Source organism: Salvia hispanica, chromosome 1, assembly GCF_023119035.1.
Source record: "Salvia hispanica cultivar TCC Black 2014 chromosome 1, UniMelb_Shisp_WGS_1.0, whole genome shotgun sequence".
In the NCBI taxonomy this organism is placed as follows: Eukaryota; Viridiplantae; Streptophyta; class Magnoliopsida; order Lamiales; family Lamiaceae; genus Salvia; species Salvia hispanica.
The window spans coordinates 3,796,773-3,813,729 of record NC_062965.1 but is presented as its reverse complement, the minus strand read 5'-3'; the positions used below and the strand labels follow the sequence as shown (position 1 = coordinate 3,813,729).

The 16,957-nt window shown below is 38.0% G+C and overlaps 3 protein-coding genes across 3 annotated transcripts; 2 read left to right on the top strand and 1 right to left on the bottom strand.

Moving 5' to 3' along the window:
- The first annotated feature begins 2,339 nt into the window (after window positions 1-2,339).
- LOC125202062 (xyloglucan endotransglucosylase protein 1-like) lies at window positions 2,340-3,703 on the top strand. Its single transcript, XM_048100383.1, has 3 exons — window positions 2,340-2,656; window positions 2,945-3,138; window positions 3,219-3,703. The coding sequence occupies exons 1-3, from the start codon at window positions 2,390-2,392 to the stop codon at window positions 3,565-3,567; spliced, it is 810 nt and encodes a 269-aa protein (XP_047956340.1). The 5' UTR covers window positions 2,340-2,389; the 3' UTR covers window positions 3,568-3,703.
- A 108-nt stretch (window positions 3,704-3,811) lies between these two features.
- LOC125202060 lies at window positions 3,812-7,188 on the bottom strand. The gene is made up of 7 exons (XM_048100380.1): window positions 6,658-7,188; window positions 6,405-6,507; window positions 5,811-6,301; window positions 5,544-5,649; window positions 4,648-5,459; window positions 4,244-4,348; window positions 3,812-4,142 (listed from the first exon to the last, which is right to left on the bottom strand). The coding sequence occupies exons 1-7, from the start codon at window positions 7,072-7,074 to the stop codon at window positions 4,086-4,088; spliced, it is 2,091 nt and encodes a 696-aa protein (XP_047956337.1). The 5' UTR covers window positions 7,075-7,188; the 3' UTR covers window positions 3,812-4,085.
- A 5,871-nt stretch (window positions 7,189-13,059) lies between these two features.
- Window positions 13,060-14,697, top strand: LOC125218179 (UDP-glycosyltransferase 75C1-like). Its single transcript, XM_048119805.1, has one exon. The coding sequence runs from the start codon at window positions 13,175-13,177 to the stop codon at window positions 14,543-14,545; it is 1,371 nt and encodes a 456-aa protein (XP_047975762.1). The 5' UTR covers window positions 13,060-13,174; the 3' UTR covers window positions 14,546-14,697.
- The last annotated feature ends 2,260 nt before the right edge of the window (window positions 14,698-16,957 follow it).

The window sequence follows — 16,957 nt, the reverse complement described above, 5'->3', positions numbered from 1 at the left end:
GAAGAAAATATTTTTACAAATTCATCAGTGAGAGTGATTGGCTAAAGCCTAAAGTTGAAATGTATTTTCTTTCCAATTGAGTTCAAATAGAGTGATTTTATTTTGTTTGACAAATATATGATCCATTGCTAACTAATTAGCAATCCAAAATTGAGACCAATTTTTAACCATTAGATTAGAAGATCTTGTGATTGATATAATGTCAAGTGTAGTATATTTTAAATTTAAATAATTATTAATTAAATTAAAAGGGTATTAATGTCAAATCCTATATGTAGTAATTATAACTAACTACTTTCTCTCTCCTCAAAATCATCTCAAATCTTTATATTTACATAACTCTCTCAATTTAAATTATTTTTTTAGCAAAAAATATATCAAATTAAAGATAATTTAATAAGGATTCCAACGAAATCTCAATTACATATGTTCCGACGATGTTCGAGTGATGAAATTTGATAAATTATATTTCAATTTTCGTACATGTTGATAAGCAGCTTTTATCAACAAATGCAATAAAAAATCTCAATATATTGTAGGCAAACTCAATATTATGCATGTTCAATCTCAATAAAAATGTGTTGATATTTTCTTGTCCTTGTGTTGATATTCTAATGTCATATTGTTGATATTTGTAATACACAATGTTGATATAAAAAAATACCCACGAAAATTATCATATGATAACATAATGACAATATTACCTTTTTGTTGATATTTTGTCTACTATTTATTAAGATTTGTGAGCTTTAATCTCATCCACTCATTTTAAAATCTAAGGATAGAGATTTAATTTTGATTTTGGATCAGGGTGTTATAAGCATTAGAATAGGACCGAGTACAATAATCTTTCATCATGTCTATCCTTTAGAGATAAGGATAAGAACGAAGCTATTTTTTTTATATAAAAAAAAGCTATTTTTCAAAATACAGCTAATCATTTTAGGGGAGTAAAGATCACGGGGTGCTAGTTTTTGTTGGAAGCTTCTACACTCTAATGTGTAAATGGAACTTCTAATTCGAACCTTCTATTTTCATCTAGAGCTAGCTTCTATTTTGAACTTTTTATTCTAAAATTGAAATATTTCATTTTAAAAAGATTGCCTTATAGATTTGGAATGAGGCCATAATTTAGAATGTAAAAGTTTATAATCTTTGGATTAAATACAATTATGCTAATCTAGTCTATAATTAAAATAATGAAAGCCCACCCCAAAAATATTATGCATTGTTAAGTTAAGAGTATTAAGAGAAAACATGGTAGGTTGTTATTGAACATTGAAGAGGATTTATTGCTAGAGTAGATAAAAAGTTGGAAATACATGAGCATCACTTCAATGGCAACGGTTCATTTTCATAAATATGTGATCCCAAAATATGTACATAGTCTGGTTGGCATCCAATACAAGAGAATCGTAGGTGGAATCTACCTTTCTACTCTTCACATGCATTCTAAGTTATTATTAAGTACAATTTGATGGAATTTTAAATTCAAAGTACCCGTGATCACAATATATGAAAAGTGTAATAAGAGATGTAGCAAACTGCCAATTTAATTTGTAAGTCTCTACCAATTTCTTCATATTTTATTTTTGTAATGTTGAAATTGCTTTATATTTTAGCTACTATTAAGTTGATGCTACTAAAGGTCAAATTGTTGAAAATTATATTCAATCCTAGCTAAGTTTGATACTACTGAAGGCCAAATTGTTAAAAATTATATTCATTCTTCGCTATGTTAATGCTATGAAGGCCAATTTGCTAGAAATTATAGGACGATGAAGAGCTGAAAATGTATAAAGAAGGAAAGAACAAAGAAACTTCGTTGCGAAATATGAGTTTCAGAGAAAAAAGAAAATGTTAAAAGTACTTATTAAGAGTTGCAACCATCAATTTTTCTTTTGGTCGCCCATAACCTATCTCATCCAAAGATAGACGAAGGTAGTCGATCGGCAGGGTCGTCCGCCAACGTCTAAATTATTCTAATAAATTCAGCTTCTTGAGCTAGCATCGACTCCATATACAGTATCTCCAATCCCACAAGTTCCGTTTTCTAAATCCGATCACTCATATCTTCTCAAATTCAAAAATGATAGTAGTAAGAATTAAAAGCGCAAGTGGCCAAATATTTTTGAAAGTAGCCAACCAAATGACAAAAGAAGTGAAAGTAGAACCTCCAGCTTTCATTATTCAAAGCTGGCACCAGCTTCACCTCTCCTCCCATCCCTTCCCATCCCATCTCCCACTCACAAGTATTCCACTCTTTCCATTATGAACAGACCCCCACCCCACCCTACCCCACCCCTCACCTCTATATATATACACCCCACTTTGAAATTCAAAGTCATCACACTCATTAATCATAATCAAGTAAAGAAAAGAAACAAGCATGGCCTCTAACATCCTCAGCACTTTAGTGCTGTTGATTATTCTTGTTTGCAGAGTAGCAAATGCAGGAAACTTCTACCAAGATTTCGACTTGACCTGGGGCAGTGGCCGCGCCAGGATCTACGGCAGTGGGCAGCTTCTGTCGCTGTCGCTCGACAAGGTTTCCGGGTCTGGATTTCAGTCGAAGAAGGAGTACTTGTTTGGAAGGATTGATATGCAGCTCAAGCTTGTTGCTGGCAACTCTGCTGGCACTGTTACTGCTTATTACGTACGTACCGTTTCATTCAAAGTGACACGTTTTTCTTTTTAGAATTTCTCACGTTCGAAGTGACACTTTTTCCATGCATCACGAGCATCCAACTTTTGCCCTCCGTGACAATTTATCAAGTTGTGATTAGGAGAATATACTCCACAGCTTATCTATACATATTCTCATAGTCTCCTATCCCCACATATCAACTTAGGAATTTATTTTTTTGACAAAGTGGCTTATATTCTTCGCATCCTATCACTTAAAGTAAACGCCCTCTGAGAAATATACTTTTCGTGGTTGCAGTTATCTTCTCAAGGGCCAACCCACGATGAAATCGACTTCGAGTTTTTGGGAAACTCAACGGGTGAACCGTACACCCTCCACACCAATGTCTTCACACAGGGCAAAGGAAACAGAGAGCAACAGTTCCATCTCTGGTTCGATCCAACCAAAAACTTCCACACCTATTCCATCATATGGAATATCCAGCATATTGTGTAAGCACATGATTTATATTCACACAAATTTCAAGAAAATAATAGTTATTGAATCTATTGATCAAATCTTCCTATATCAGATTCCTGGTGGACAATACTCCGATAAGGGTGTTCAAGAACAGTGAGTCGAAAGGCGTTCCTTACCCAAAGAACCAGCCGATGAGGATCTACTCGAGCCTGTGGAATGCGGATGACTGGGCAACGAGGGGCGGGCTGGTGAAGACGGACTGGTCGAGGGCGCCCTTCACAGCCTACTACCGTAACTTCAATGCACAAACCAGCGGCTCCAAAGGGGCGTGGCAGAATAATGAGCTCGACGCCTACAGCTGGAGAAGGCTAAGATGGGTTCAGAAGAATTTCATGATTTATAACTATTGCACTGACTATAGAAGATTCCCTCATGGCTTCCCTGCAGAGTGCAGGCAATGATCAAACATCTTCGACGAGGCTATGGAGTTTATTACTGTGCATTTCAGATTTTTTCTTCCCTAATCTTTCTGTTCCTATGTATTAGTATTGCATGTTCCGTTAGACAGATGCAAATAAAATAGTTATATGTTTGTTACCTTGCGAGGTGTCTAGAATCAATGCTACTTCTAAACAAGAGGCATATAAAGATTGAAGTTCAGACGAAAATAAGCAGTGATGCAAAATTAAGCAGTAACGCAAATACTCACTTGAACAGTTCGTTATATATAACGTGTAACGTATGTACATAACTCATCTAGAATGTAATGGGATGCTAAGATCACACTGATGCCTCAATTGGATACAGAAATCAAAGGTTGCAAATATGCTTCAAAGGCAGACTACTCTATACATTATAAATAGAAGAGGCACGTTCGAGCAAACACGACCACTCTGAATCATGACGCAGGAACAATTAGCTCATATACAGCTACCAACACATGGGTTCTGTTAGAACCTTTAGAGCTACTTGATGAGTTCTATATTTCCCTGTATTGATTGCTGTGAGCAAAAGATACCTTGGGCTGTAGCAAGTCCTGTATTTGATAAATAAGAATAAGAAACTTGTCTGTGTGCATCTACCTTTTAAAATTAATGACAACATTTGAAATGGTGGATCTATGAAGAATATACATACTGGGATTCTGCAATGAACACTAAGATCCTTGTTCAATTCACCAAGATGCGCCTTTGCCAGAATTTCTGCTTCAATTGCTCTATCGCACGCTTCTTTAATGAGAACCTTCATAAAGACATAAGAAGGTAGACTTGAAATTCTCAATAACGGAGAAGAAGGTGCTACTCCCAGTCTCCCACCCCAACATATTTCACAAGGCATGAGAGCTAGACAGTGAGGTGCAAATAAGAGGAATCAACAAACATAAGTACTCCATATAACATAACCCAAAACGCTAAATCTTTTATCTCCTACAGTTCTAGAAGACCAGGATAGCATCTCCTACGTTACATAGTAAAATAAGCTCATCCAAACAGTTGAATAAAATAACATGTATCCAGGTATTTGTACAGAAACAGACTTACCGGACAGGGTCGGATGCTAGCAGAATCATCTTTTTCAATGATGGATTTCTCCAATAAAAGACGAACATTTGCTAGTTCGTTCATCAACTGTGATGCAACTTCTTCCGCATCTTGCAACTGGTTCCTTGAAAACTCAAATGCTCTTTCAGCATGAAGACGAAAAGAAGCACAATTCAAACAATTACATAACCCTCTGCATCCTCGACGATTTCTCTTAAGTATTCCTTTGAAAGGCCTGTTAGGAGAAACCAAAGCATCCAAATGATCCAATTTGTTGATATGGGATGAGTGTTGCTTCAAGTTAACTATTTCACTTGAACCGGTATTATGATTGTTATGTTCTAATCCCACACTCAAGCACATATTTTGTTTCTCAACTAACTTAGCCTCTTCAAAAGTACATTGCTTGGTCTGAATATAGCTGACAACCGATGATGGTTCTGCGACTGAAGTAGTCTCTTTTGATCCAAGATCTAGTTGTAACTTTGCCCTACCACTTTTACTTCGTGAATTTTCTTCATTCACCATGCCTAGATCAGGAAGACTTTCAGAATGAACTGACCTAGGATCAATATTTGATGAATAATTGGTGGCAGATAACTCTAGTTTCGATGAAACCAGATTACTATTACTACAAGGAGATGAGCCATCTGAGGCAGTTTGGATTCTATCTTCAGCATATAATATTTTGTAGATTTTTCCCTTTGGAGCATTATTCACAAAATAGTGTTCAGCAGTGGCAGCAGGAGCTGGATGTTTATCTTCTTCTGAAACAACCCGAGGCAATCTTTTTGGAGGCTTTGCTGTGGTACCTATGCAAGAGAGATTATTACATGAAGAAATCTAAAGTATTTCTTATCAGGTCAGTGATATTTCTAGCATCACTTTTTACTTACATGAATCAGCTTTGGATATGTCCATCAGAAACGGAAGCAGTCTTCTGTAACTGACTGACCTGGGGTGGTTCCCGAAGAGCCTCAGTCGGGAACATGGATTCAGAGCCTGGGTGAAAGCAAACTGACATTAATAAAGATACACACCACATATGCAATATCTAGGGTACCCAAAACCTTCCAGCAAGCTCATTGAAAATGCATGAGTAAACTATTGTTTCTTCTATAAACTAGATTGTTGGAAGGCATTAATTCACCAAATGAAAATACCATTTTGTTCATCAATTTGGCATCACATTTGGTATCCGGACACTGCTTCGAGGCGGCACTGCTGCCCTTCTCTCTGCTAACTGACAACCCAATGAATGTCTGGTTAGTCTTAGCATCCGCTGATTCTCTGCCACGACCGGCCTCTGTATTGGCAAGGGTACCAGGATCAGGAGGGGTTGTCTGGATGCATCCTTCTACTGATGCACCATCAACTCCATTCATGTTATTCTGATGTCCATTTTCCTTCTCTTTTTGCAGCCCGGTGATTTCTGCAGTCCGATCCGGTTCATTACCCTCACCACTCAAATCTAGCTGAATGTTGGAAACTTTTGCAGGGGTTTCTCTTGCATCATTATCAAACTCAGAAGCAACACACTCAGTTTCAATTGCACAACTATTCTCAGCAATAGACCTCGGTTCAAAACTGACACCATCCAGCTCTCGAAAACTAGACGGACTTCCAGCATCCACTAATTCAAATTTAGAAACACCTACATGATGATTATTTAACAATCAATAACGAAAGTTCCTAAAGATTTGCCTAAATCTGAACATTGTATATATAATCAGAACTACAGCTGAGCAAGTGATTACTAGATGTATTGTTGACAATATCCATCAAATGCGGAAGCAATCTTCTATAGCTGAATGAATTCGGAGTCTTGAAAACCTTCTTCCTCTGACAACCATTAGGAGCCTAGAAATTGAACCAAAAAAATTCATCACCACATTTTATCACTAAAAGAAATCCAGACTAGACGGACAAACTTGCACCCAGAAATCAGAATAAATTCAAGCCAAACTCGAAAAAACATATAATCAAGACGATCATGAGCAAATATTTTACCATTTTCACATTGGGAAGAGGAATTGTCCGATCTTCCAATTTCAGATCATTTGCCCCATCAATCCTTTCATCCCCCACCTCCGACCTCGCGAACCTAGATTTTCCAAGCTTGTACTCCTTCACATCGAAATCAGGGGCCGCGCTTGAAACGAAACCCTTCAGCAACTTGCTCTGCTCTTCATTTTCCTCCTCGAATTCTGAATTGACGGCTGGACTGAAAACCCTCTTATGCCTAAGATCTTTAGTCAGTAGAATCCGCGAAGCACTGAGGCAATTCACGTCCACTGATTCCGCCGCGGGAGCAGATGAGTCGGAATTGGGCGATGATCGGCTGCTTTTCTGCCTCTTACGAGAATGAGGCTTGCCGGATGTTAACGATTCCCTCACAGAAGACTCCTCTAATGCCGCCATTCTCATTTTGCAGCTTTGAATGTTCACGCGGTTACTGGTTTTACGCCTTTAGCTGAGCTCGGAAGCAATGGAATTAGGGTTTGAGAGATAAAAGAGAAAAGAGAGGGAACTGATTTTGGAGGGAATCAGTGTTGGCTGATGGCGGGAAAATTGAGTCGTTGGAGTATTTATATCCTGTCTTACTTCCTCCATCCAAAAAAAAATTATGCATTTTAAGCTGGACACGGGTTTGATGCATAATTAAAAAAATAAGAAATAGAAAGAAATAGTAATTAAAGTATTATTAGTGAAGAATTAAGAGTGGTAACAGTTCTCCGTAATTCGGTTAATTGAGAATCGAGCTGAAACCGGTCGGTTATCGGTTAAATTCACGGCGTTCGGGTCGGTATCTATTTGACATTTTTCTCAAAGTCGGTTATCGGTTATACTGAAACTAAATTCAATTTTAATTTCAATTATATCTTTAATTAATAAACTTCTATAATATTTTTATATCCTTAAATTTCATATTTAAATGCGTCACAATAGAAAAAAATGTAGTTTACTTCTAAATTTTTGTCAAAGTGTGTCATTATCATTTAATATCTTAAAGTCAATAAAATGCCCATAGTATTATTTTAAAAATAAGATATCTCAAAGTTAATAAAGTGTCTAAACATTATTTTAAAAATAAGATATCCCTTCACTTAATTATTGTGAAAAAAAGTTTAGATTAAACTTTTGAAATGCCTAGACAAATTAATGTATACTCCCTCCGTCCCATAAATATAAGGACAATTTTCTTTCCCGTCCGTCACACAAAATTATCTCATTTTCATTTGTGGAAAATTCCCCCAAACTTATTACGCATATACATCAATTTATTTACAACTTATACCACTAAGACCCATCGTTAAACACTAACAATAATACGAGTCCCACTATGCACTAACACTATTTTAACTACTCTTCTTATCATCTTTCTTACTTTACCAATTATGCATTAATTCTCGAATCGTCCCAAATGTCCTTATTATTTTGAAGGGAATAATAATAATAAAAGTAGATGAAAAGTGAAAATTTAAAAGTTGAAGTGTTGGATTTTGAATCATTTGGATAATCAAGTCGGTTAGTTAAGTAATCGAACAAGAGATCGGGTCAGTTCTGGTAAGTTTTTTGAACAATTTTTAGGGTCGGTTAATCGACCGTTTATCCACCCCTAATAGAGAGAAAATAGTTTCTAAAATTAGAGAATGTTTATTCTCGTGGGACGGACTAAAAAAAGAATATATATTTTTGGGCGATGGAAACAATATTTATTAATTAATTGTAATAATTGATTACGATAACCTTATTTTAAAAAATATATTTAAATTTTTATTATTACAATATGAAAGAAGAAATGAAATTCCAAGATTATGTCACTCTAAAGTAGGGGATCATGAGAATGCAAATTGTGACTAGACATTGCCTAAAAATTCATTAAGTATATTTTTTAATATAATTAAAGATATTAATTTATATTTTTATTATATTTCATAAAGCTTTAAATATCATCGTTATTGTTAGTATTTTAATTAAAATTAGAGAATGCAAATTGAAATGCCTTGAAAAAGAAAAACTTTCTTCTGCAACCGGGGATGCGTCTAGCCGCAGTGCGGGTGGGGGGAGGCCGCTGAGTAGGCGGCAAGGACAGGGTGGTGGGACCGGGGCCATGGCGCTGCCCGGGGCGGCCTATTGCACGGCCCGGCGAGCCGCGGTGGTGCGAATCACCATTTTTTTTTATAATTTTTTTATTATTTGTTATTGATTTTTTGATAAAATAATGTGATTTGTGGCTGTAGACAAGTCCACTATTGGGTTAGATAACTTTTTGCGTCTGTGCCACCGGCCTTGTCCACATTATTGTTGACACTCTAAGAGAGATGAGGAAAATAGTACTCAATTCGTTCCATTGAAGATGACTCACTTTTAGTTTGTCCCAACTAAGATGACTAATGACTAAAAATAGAAACACATTCTCTATTTTATTACATCTCTCTTACTTTACTTTCTCCACTTAACACACAAAATAAAGTTGCATAAATTCCCGTGCCGCCTAAAGAAGAGGTATAAGTTGTAAATATGTTGATGTATAAGGGTAATAAATTGGGATAATTTTTCAAAAAATGAAATGCATATGTTTTTGTGGAACAAATAAAAATAAAAAGTGAACTTATTTTTATGAGACGGAAGGAATATATTTAAAATATTAATTTTTTGTAGTGAGAGAGGATGTGACAAAAGGTTTGCTGTCATTGTTCCACAATCAATTGTTGGTCACTGTAAAAGTATAAAAGCATGATTCTAAAAAGTACTTCAATAAAAGCATGATTCCAAAAGTAATGATTTCATTTATGAAACTATTTGAGAAAAGAAAAAGAAATTGTCCACTTACTAAGCCCTATGCAACGAGCTTCCCCTTCTGTATCACCATCCATGTGTTAACTACTATCTAGACAATCGGAAAAAGTTTGATTTGTTCTAACACTAATAAGAGCATATAATAAGCAAATAAACAAATAAAAGCAAGTAAACACGAAGTAAAAAGATAATATGGAGAAAATTGTGGAACTCAAGGATCCGATGCACAATTCCAAGCTCTTATCCAATCAAATTGTCTTACTTTTTGGTGTCTCTAGAATTACTAAGTCGACCACAATTATAGATTAAACCCCCTCCCGAGGTGAGAAACCTGCAGATTAGGTCATAGACCTCACTCAAAACCTCAACTCTCCCGAGTTTTATTGCATTAAGGTGTGAATTATTCTTATTTCCAGATTAATTATTTCATCTCCTGATTAATCTAATTAATCCTACATAATCAAGTGGTGATCAAGCAATTGAAAGGAATAAACCCGAGAATAATCAAATAACTACAAGAGCAAGGTAAGAACAAAATCAATTGGATAAAAACTATGAAATTAATTCATCATCACCAAGAATTCTACAAAAAGATATTTAACTACTCATGTTCTTCACAAATACCATGTTTGAAACAAAGAATTCAATGAAAGACATAAGAGATGGATACTAAGAACTCCTGTGGAATGAATTTGGGAATGAAGTCTTCAATCTTTCGATCTAGAGACTTCAATCTTCAATTCTCTCTCTCAAAGTGTTCTTGGAGGTGTGTGTGAGTGAAGAAGGCGGTAAGTGTAGAATAATTCTCGTCGAATCCAACCCTAGCCTTTTCTTCTGATTTTTCCACTTCAAAAATCGCATTTTCAGCATTCAGATGCGTCAAACTGCAGTACCCGGCCGGGTGGAATATTAGTGCTGGAAATTCACCCGGCCGGGTGTCGTTTTTTGACCCCTCTCTGACCCATATACACTGATTCCATCTTACCCGGCCGGGTAGGAATTTTCAACTATAAATTCACCCGGCCGGGTGTATTCTTTGAAGGCTCCGCTGCCTCCTTTGCACAAACGGTCAGGTTTTTGCCTCTTTTTCATCTATTTATCCTAGAACACTCAACAAATACATGAAACTCCAAAATATAGGATAATTGGTCGGAAATAGACAATTCAAGCCTCAAAACTCAACATTAAGCACCTCAACTGACCAATTATACCAACTAAAACATGAGTTTATCAGAAAACAAGGAAAATATTTAAGGATTCTTATTATTGCTTAATGAATTAAGGTAACAAGATTCTTATTTATATAAACTAAGGACCCTAGGGTTGGTTTGACTCTCTTTTGCATATCGGGAAAGAACCAAAGAAGAAAATCCGACATGGAGCTTATAAATACGCTCGACTCTATTCCTACCACATTAGTTAACTGACTGAATAACTGAATACATGACTAACGACTGACATGGTCGTGGAAGCGTGGTGGAGGTCGTCTTGTGCGCTGCGGTCTGGATGTAATTGAACAGGGTGACCCATGTCCTGATCTGGTGATGGTTGAGCAGCTGCGTGGTGTGTATCAGTCCCACTGGACTCTGCCTTCCCCTTCTTCACTTTGGCCTTCGCTGCTTTCACGCCCATTAGGCGATGAGGAGTAGGCTCAGTGGACGATTGGTCCTCTGACAAGTCTATTGGGCCCAGTCCGCCGCTGCTATAGCTCCCGGAGATCGTCAGGATTGTTCGCACCGCTCTCATCTGCAACGCCTCCGACATACCCGTTCTGAGTTTGGGAAAATCCTTCAATTGGTGATATGTATCCCAATACTTGAATTCTTTTGAGTTGACAGTGGTCCTAGACTCCTTCAGCGATAACTCTTTGACGGTGATTTCGTTCTCTCCGCTATGCATTTCCCGCATGTGGCCATCGTAGATACTGTGAAATTTAGCGCAGTCAAACACCATGCGTTGCCAATGCTTGCGGAGATCACCAGGCTTGTGTGTCGGGGCTCCTCTGGGCTTGTTTTGTTCGTATCTTTGTGTGATATACGCCCAGAAACCGCCCTCGCCCTAATTGTTGGCTACAATCGGGTCCTCGGAGATATTTGGCCAACAATGAGCCATAGCAATCGACTCCTCAGGAGAGTAGGTACACTTTGTGCGCCCACCCTGCCCGCCCTCAGAATTGTCCCCCACTTTCTCCTTCATCTTCCCCTTCGCCACCGCCTTCGTTTGGGCCTAGGAGGAGATGGCTCCATATCGGACACCTCGTACTCATCGGTGCTGAAGTTCAAGTCCCTTAACAGTGGATTCGTCAGTCCCGGGAGTACCAAACATGCTTGGGGACATTGATGGGCGGTAGACATCATCACCAAAAGTCGATGTGTTCATCGGTCTACCAACACCGACGTAGCTGCTTTTTGGGAAGCCAGCGTATTGGGCGTAGTGGAGAAAAGGTAGACCTCCTTGAGACGGAATCTGGTTTGAACCCATCCCAAACTGGGATAATTGGGTTCCCAACCCGAATATGTTTTCCATAGGAAATTGGCCGCCTCCGGGAAATTGGTTTCCCGCTAGCAGGTTCGTAAATTGACCTCCATGGCCAGTAAACTGGTTATCGCCGAAATTATTGGCATCATTAGGATTCATTTTGCTAGAAAGATGAATGCGTGAAATGATGAGGGATGAATTATTGGAAAATGTTGAGAGTTGAATGTCTAAAATGGAGGAAGGATGTATATATAGATGTAATAAAAAAATTTTAAAAAAAATTGAAATCGCCTCTGGCATCGGCCGAGCCTTCGCAATGGAGGCCCATGCAGGTCCGATGCGGTGCCGATGAGGCCATCGGCTGAGGTCATTGATCGGCGCGAGGGCGGAGGCGAGGGGGAGTTAAATCGGCCTTGGTGATCGCCCCCCATTGTGAATGCTCTTAATATTTCTATAATTTCCATAAACGAATCCAACCTATATGCAGGTGGGAAAATCCCTCTCCTTGGCTTTTATTATTTACTACAATTATTTATATTTATTACAAATTTTAAAATATATGTATTTCCTTAATCTATCCATTATAAACAAGTGATTTTTTTTTAGATGTCCACTTAATTTTTTAAATCTCATATTCAAGAAAAACATTTCACTTATAGTGGGACGAAGAAAAGATATTACTCCATCCGTCTCATAACATATTACTCATATACATCAATTTATTTAACTTATACCATTATGACCATCATTATCCACTAATACTATTTTAACTACCAATCTCTTCTCTTCTCTTATTTTATACTCCCTCCGTCTAATTGAAGATGACTCACTTTCCTTTTTGGTTTGTCACAACTAAGATGACTCATTACTTAAAATAAAAACACCTTTATCTCTACTTTATTCTCTCTCTCTTACTTTACTCTCTCCTCTTAACACATAAAATATAACTGCATAAAATCTCGTGCCGCCCAAAAAACGAATCATTTTCCTTGAGACGGAGGGAGTACATTAATTCTCATGTCATTTTGAATGCCCATATTTTTAAACGGAAGGAGTATATATTGCACGTGGTTCAGTCATCAATAAAATTCAAACCCCACAATATTAATTTTAACAAACCAGCAATAAAAAAATATCTTTGCAACCTCACCTACTCATGCCTCCACAAGAATTCTATATATATTTACACTCATAAACAAACCACTCAAATCCCACACTCACAACCAGACAAAATCCTTGTCCACCAATGGAACAGCGCCACGTCCTCCTCGTGACGTTTCCGGTGCAAGGCCACGTCAACCCCTCCCTCCAGTTCGCAAAGAATCTCATAAAAATGGGCATCCACGTCACCTTCGCCACCAGCATCTCCGCGCGGCGGCGCGCGGCGGATACCAAGGGCCTAACCTTCCTCGCCTTCTCCGACGGATTCGACGACGGCTTCAAGCTCGGCGACGACACCAACAAATTCAAGGAAACGATGCGAAAAAACGGCTCAAAGGCCTTGAGAGACGCCATCGCCGCCGCAGCGGAGGAGGGCCGCCCCGTCACGTGCCTAGTCAACACGCTCCTCCTCCCCTGGGCGACGGAGGTGGCGCGTGAGCTCCACATCCCCAGCGCGCTCCTCTGGATCCAACCGGCCACCGTCTTGTGCATTTACTACCACTTTTTCAACGGATTTTCCGACGAAATCAACGAGAAATCGGATAATCCAGGCTGGAAAATCGAAATCCCCGGAGCTCCACCGCTATCGAAAACCGACCTTCCCTCCTTCCTCCTCCCTTCTTCGCCCTCGGATGCGCGTGCGGCGTTTAAGGAGCAGTTCGACGCGCTCGATGCCGAGCCGAGCAAGCCGAAGGTGTTCGTCAACACCTTCGACTCGCTCGAGGCCGAAGCGCTCGCCTCTATCGACCGCTACGAGCTGATCGGAGTCGGACCGCTGATTCCCTCCGCTTTCAGCCGCGGTGAGGATCCGTCGGAGAAGTCGTTCGTCGCCGATCTCTTTGAGAAATCCGACGGCTGCATCGAGTGGCTGAACTCGAAGCCGCAGTCGTCGGTTGTCTACGTGGCATTCGGGAGCTTGCTGATGCTCCCGAAGGCGCAGACGGAGGAGATCGCGGCCGGCCTCCTTCACTCTGGGAGGCCGTTTCTGTGGGTAATGCGAGGCGAGGAGAAGGAGAAGGAGGAGGAGGAGGAGAAACTGAGCTGCTTAGAAGATTTGGAAAAGATTGGGAAAATCGTGACGTGGTGCTCCCAGCTCGAGGTGCTGACGCACCCCTCGCTGGGATGCTTTGTCACGCACTGTGGATGGAACTCAACTCTGGAGAGCCTGTCGTGTGGGATCCCTGTCGTGGCATTTCCCCATTGGACGGATCAAGGGACGAATGCGAAGATGCTAGAGGATGTATGGAGGACTGGGGCTAGAGTTAGAGGTGGTGAGGATGGGATTGTGAAGACCGAGGAGATTTGGAGATGTGTTGAGGAAGTGATGGATGGTGGAGTTAAGAGTGTGGAATTCAGACACAATGCTAGTAAATGGAAGGGATTGGCCAGAGAAGCTGCTGCGGAAAATGGAACTTCCACCATGAAATTGAAGGCGTTTTTGGACCACGGGTCTTAAATTGACATACATTAATTCGACAACACATGCAGTCGAAGGTTGGTGGAAAAATTTAAAGAATAGGAGACCTACTTTTATGAGTATAAATTTTACACCCTCCGTTCCAAATTTATAGTCACATTTAGTTATAGCACGGGTTTTAAGAAATTAGTGGAGTGTGTAATTAATGAAGTGAGATGGTGGAGTGTGTAATAAATGAAATGAGTTGGTTGAAGGTGGGTCCCTTTTTGACCTTTTGGTTTTTTATTTTTGTTTTGGTTTATTTTTTTGTTGATAATGACATTTGGGTGTAATTTTAGTGAATAATGGGGTAAAATTTTATGTTCAAATATGGAAAATTCTAAATGTGACTATAAATATGAGACGGACTTTTATGACAAAATATGACTATAAAACTGGGACGGAGGGAGTATAATAAAATGTAAATGAAATACGCTAGTGGAATGCGAGTTTCATTACATAAGAAATAAAAAGTAAAGATGTCAATTAATTGGAGATGGACAAACGCTATGCAAGGCAAAGATATCAGTTTTTTTGGTCTCTCATATTCAGCTACACGTTGGTGGAGATCACATTTCTCAATGTATTGATCACACGTATCAGGGAAGCATTGTGGGATAGTAAGCATTGTCGTGAGTTTCCCACTCCGTCCTCAATACAGATTTGCATTTTAGTGATTATGCTATAGTTTATTTTTATGCTTATGGAAGGGCGTCTTTGCCTAATGTATCTCCTGTTTTATTGCTGTGTATGTGAGGTTATAGATTTATTTCATAATTTCATGTAACGTAATGTGTACGTAATAGATGGTAAATAAACTAAACAAAACTAGTATTACACCTGTGCGATGCACGGATTAGTATTTTGAAAATATGGAACTTATGTTGAAACAACACAATATTAAATGCATCATCACAACTAATATCATTATCATCACAAAACAATAAGAAAGGCTCAACATAAGAAAAATGTAGAAGGGTATAAACGTGAATACTTATTTTTCCACATCTACTCCCGAGACACCTTAATAGAATATGGCTTTTATGTTGAAAAATATATATAATATTAAATGTATCATCACAACAAACATAATCATCATCGCAAAATGTATAATTTTCAAGTTCTAAAATCATCTGCAAGATCACACAAGTTTAATAAATTAAATCTAATATTACAACGATACTGCAAGAATACATCATCGAATGTAGTACTTCGAGGATCGATCCACAAGGAAAGTAAAGATTATTTAACTCTAAAGCAAACAAAATACATAACAATAAATACTTTATTTTTAAGATTTTGATCGAAGATAATGCAAGAACAATTAAAAGAAATAAAATGAGCAAAACGAATTAAGAGATGGAATTGTTACTCCAATCATTCACAGATAAAACAGTGATTTATTCTAATATTAAATTATATCTTATGAATCATAACCCTCGCTGGGATGCTTCGTGACGCATCGTGGGTGGAACTCGACTTTGGAGAGTCTGTCGTGCGGGGTCCCGGTCGTGGCGTTCCCTCGTTGGACCAACAAGGGGATGGATGCGAAGATGATAGAGGATGTTTGTAGGATTGGAGTTAGGGTTAACGAGGATGGGATTGTGAAGAGTGAGGAGATTTGGAGATAGTGTTGAAGAAGTGATGAATGGTGGTTTGAAGAGTATGGAATAAAAACGTGTAGTGTCAAATTTAGGAAACAATTTAAAAGGTGTAATGTTTTTAAAATGTAGTTACTAGTAGTACACTATTCATTATATTTTTAAATTGATTAAAACTATTAATTTTTATTATTTGTATAATATTATGCTGAATTGTATAAATTCATAATTTAAAAACCATTTTTGTAGTTCACTGTAACAAAAAAGATTGTGGGATTATGAATAGTTAGTCACATGCATGATGAAGTACAAAAATAGTGTGGCTAGTAGATCCATGGATAATGGATATTGTAATTAGAAATTTTCTCTGTACTCTAAAAATAGAAATTCATTCTTTTTTAGTTTATCTCTAAAAATAGAAATTTTTAGTTTTATCTCTGAAAATAGAAATTTTTAGTTTTAAAAAATTTCTTTCTCTATAATGACTTAAAACTTTTATTTTGAAAAATTTCTTTCTGAGTTATGTGTGATCCATTTTCTGCAATTTTCTTTTATTCTCTGTTACTATATCAATTTTATATTAAAATATCTGTTATTTGAAAAAATTTTATTTTTAAAATTGTTGACACACTAAACAAAGATATCAATCATATGCTTGACGAGTGGTTCCATCTTTAGGCACATGTCTACTCTTTGATTCATGTCCATCACTTCACAAACCATTTGCCCCCTTCGCAGTCATAGTCCTAACATTAATTTATTTGACAGTGGTAGGTGGAAATCATTCATGGCATGGCAATAGTTTCAACAA

Bases quoted from the DNA above. Each gene is read 5' to 3' on its own strand.
- LOC125202060 (XM_048100380.1), bottom strand. From the start codon at position 7,074: ATGAGAATGGCGGCATTAGAGGAGTCTTCTGTGAGGGAATCGTTAACA. The intron at 5,460-5,543 runs GTAAGTAAAAAG...TCTCTTGCATAG, and splicing joins CATATCCAAAGCTGATTCAT to GTACCACAGCAAAGCCTCCA. The intron at 4,349-4,647 runs GTAAGTCTGTTT...GTCTTTATGAAG, and splicing joins CTAGCATCCGACCCTGTCCG to GTTCTCATTAAAGAAGCGTG.
- LOC125218179 (XM_048119805.1), top strand. From the start codon at position 13,175: ATGGAACAGCGCCACGTCCTCCTCGTGACGTTTCCGGTGCAAGGCCAC.
- LOC125202062 (XM_048100383.1), top strand. From the start codon at position 2,390: ATGGCCTCTAACATCCTCAGCACTTTAGTGCTGTTGATTATTCTTGTT. The intron at 2,657-2,944 runs GTACGTACCGTT...TCGTGGTTGCAG, and splicing joins GCACTGTTACTGCTTATTAC to TTATCTTCTCAAGGGCCAAC. The intron at 3,139-3,218 runs GTAAGCACATGA...TTCCTATATCAG, and splicing joins TGGAATATCCAGCATATTGT to ATTCCTGGTGGACAATACTC.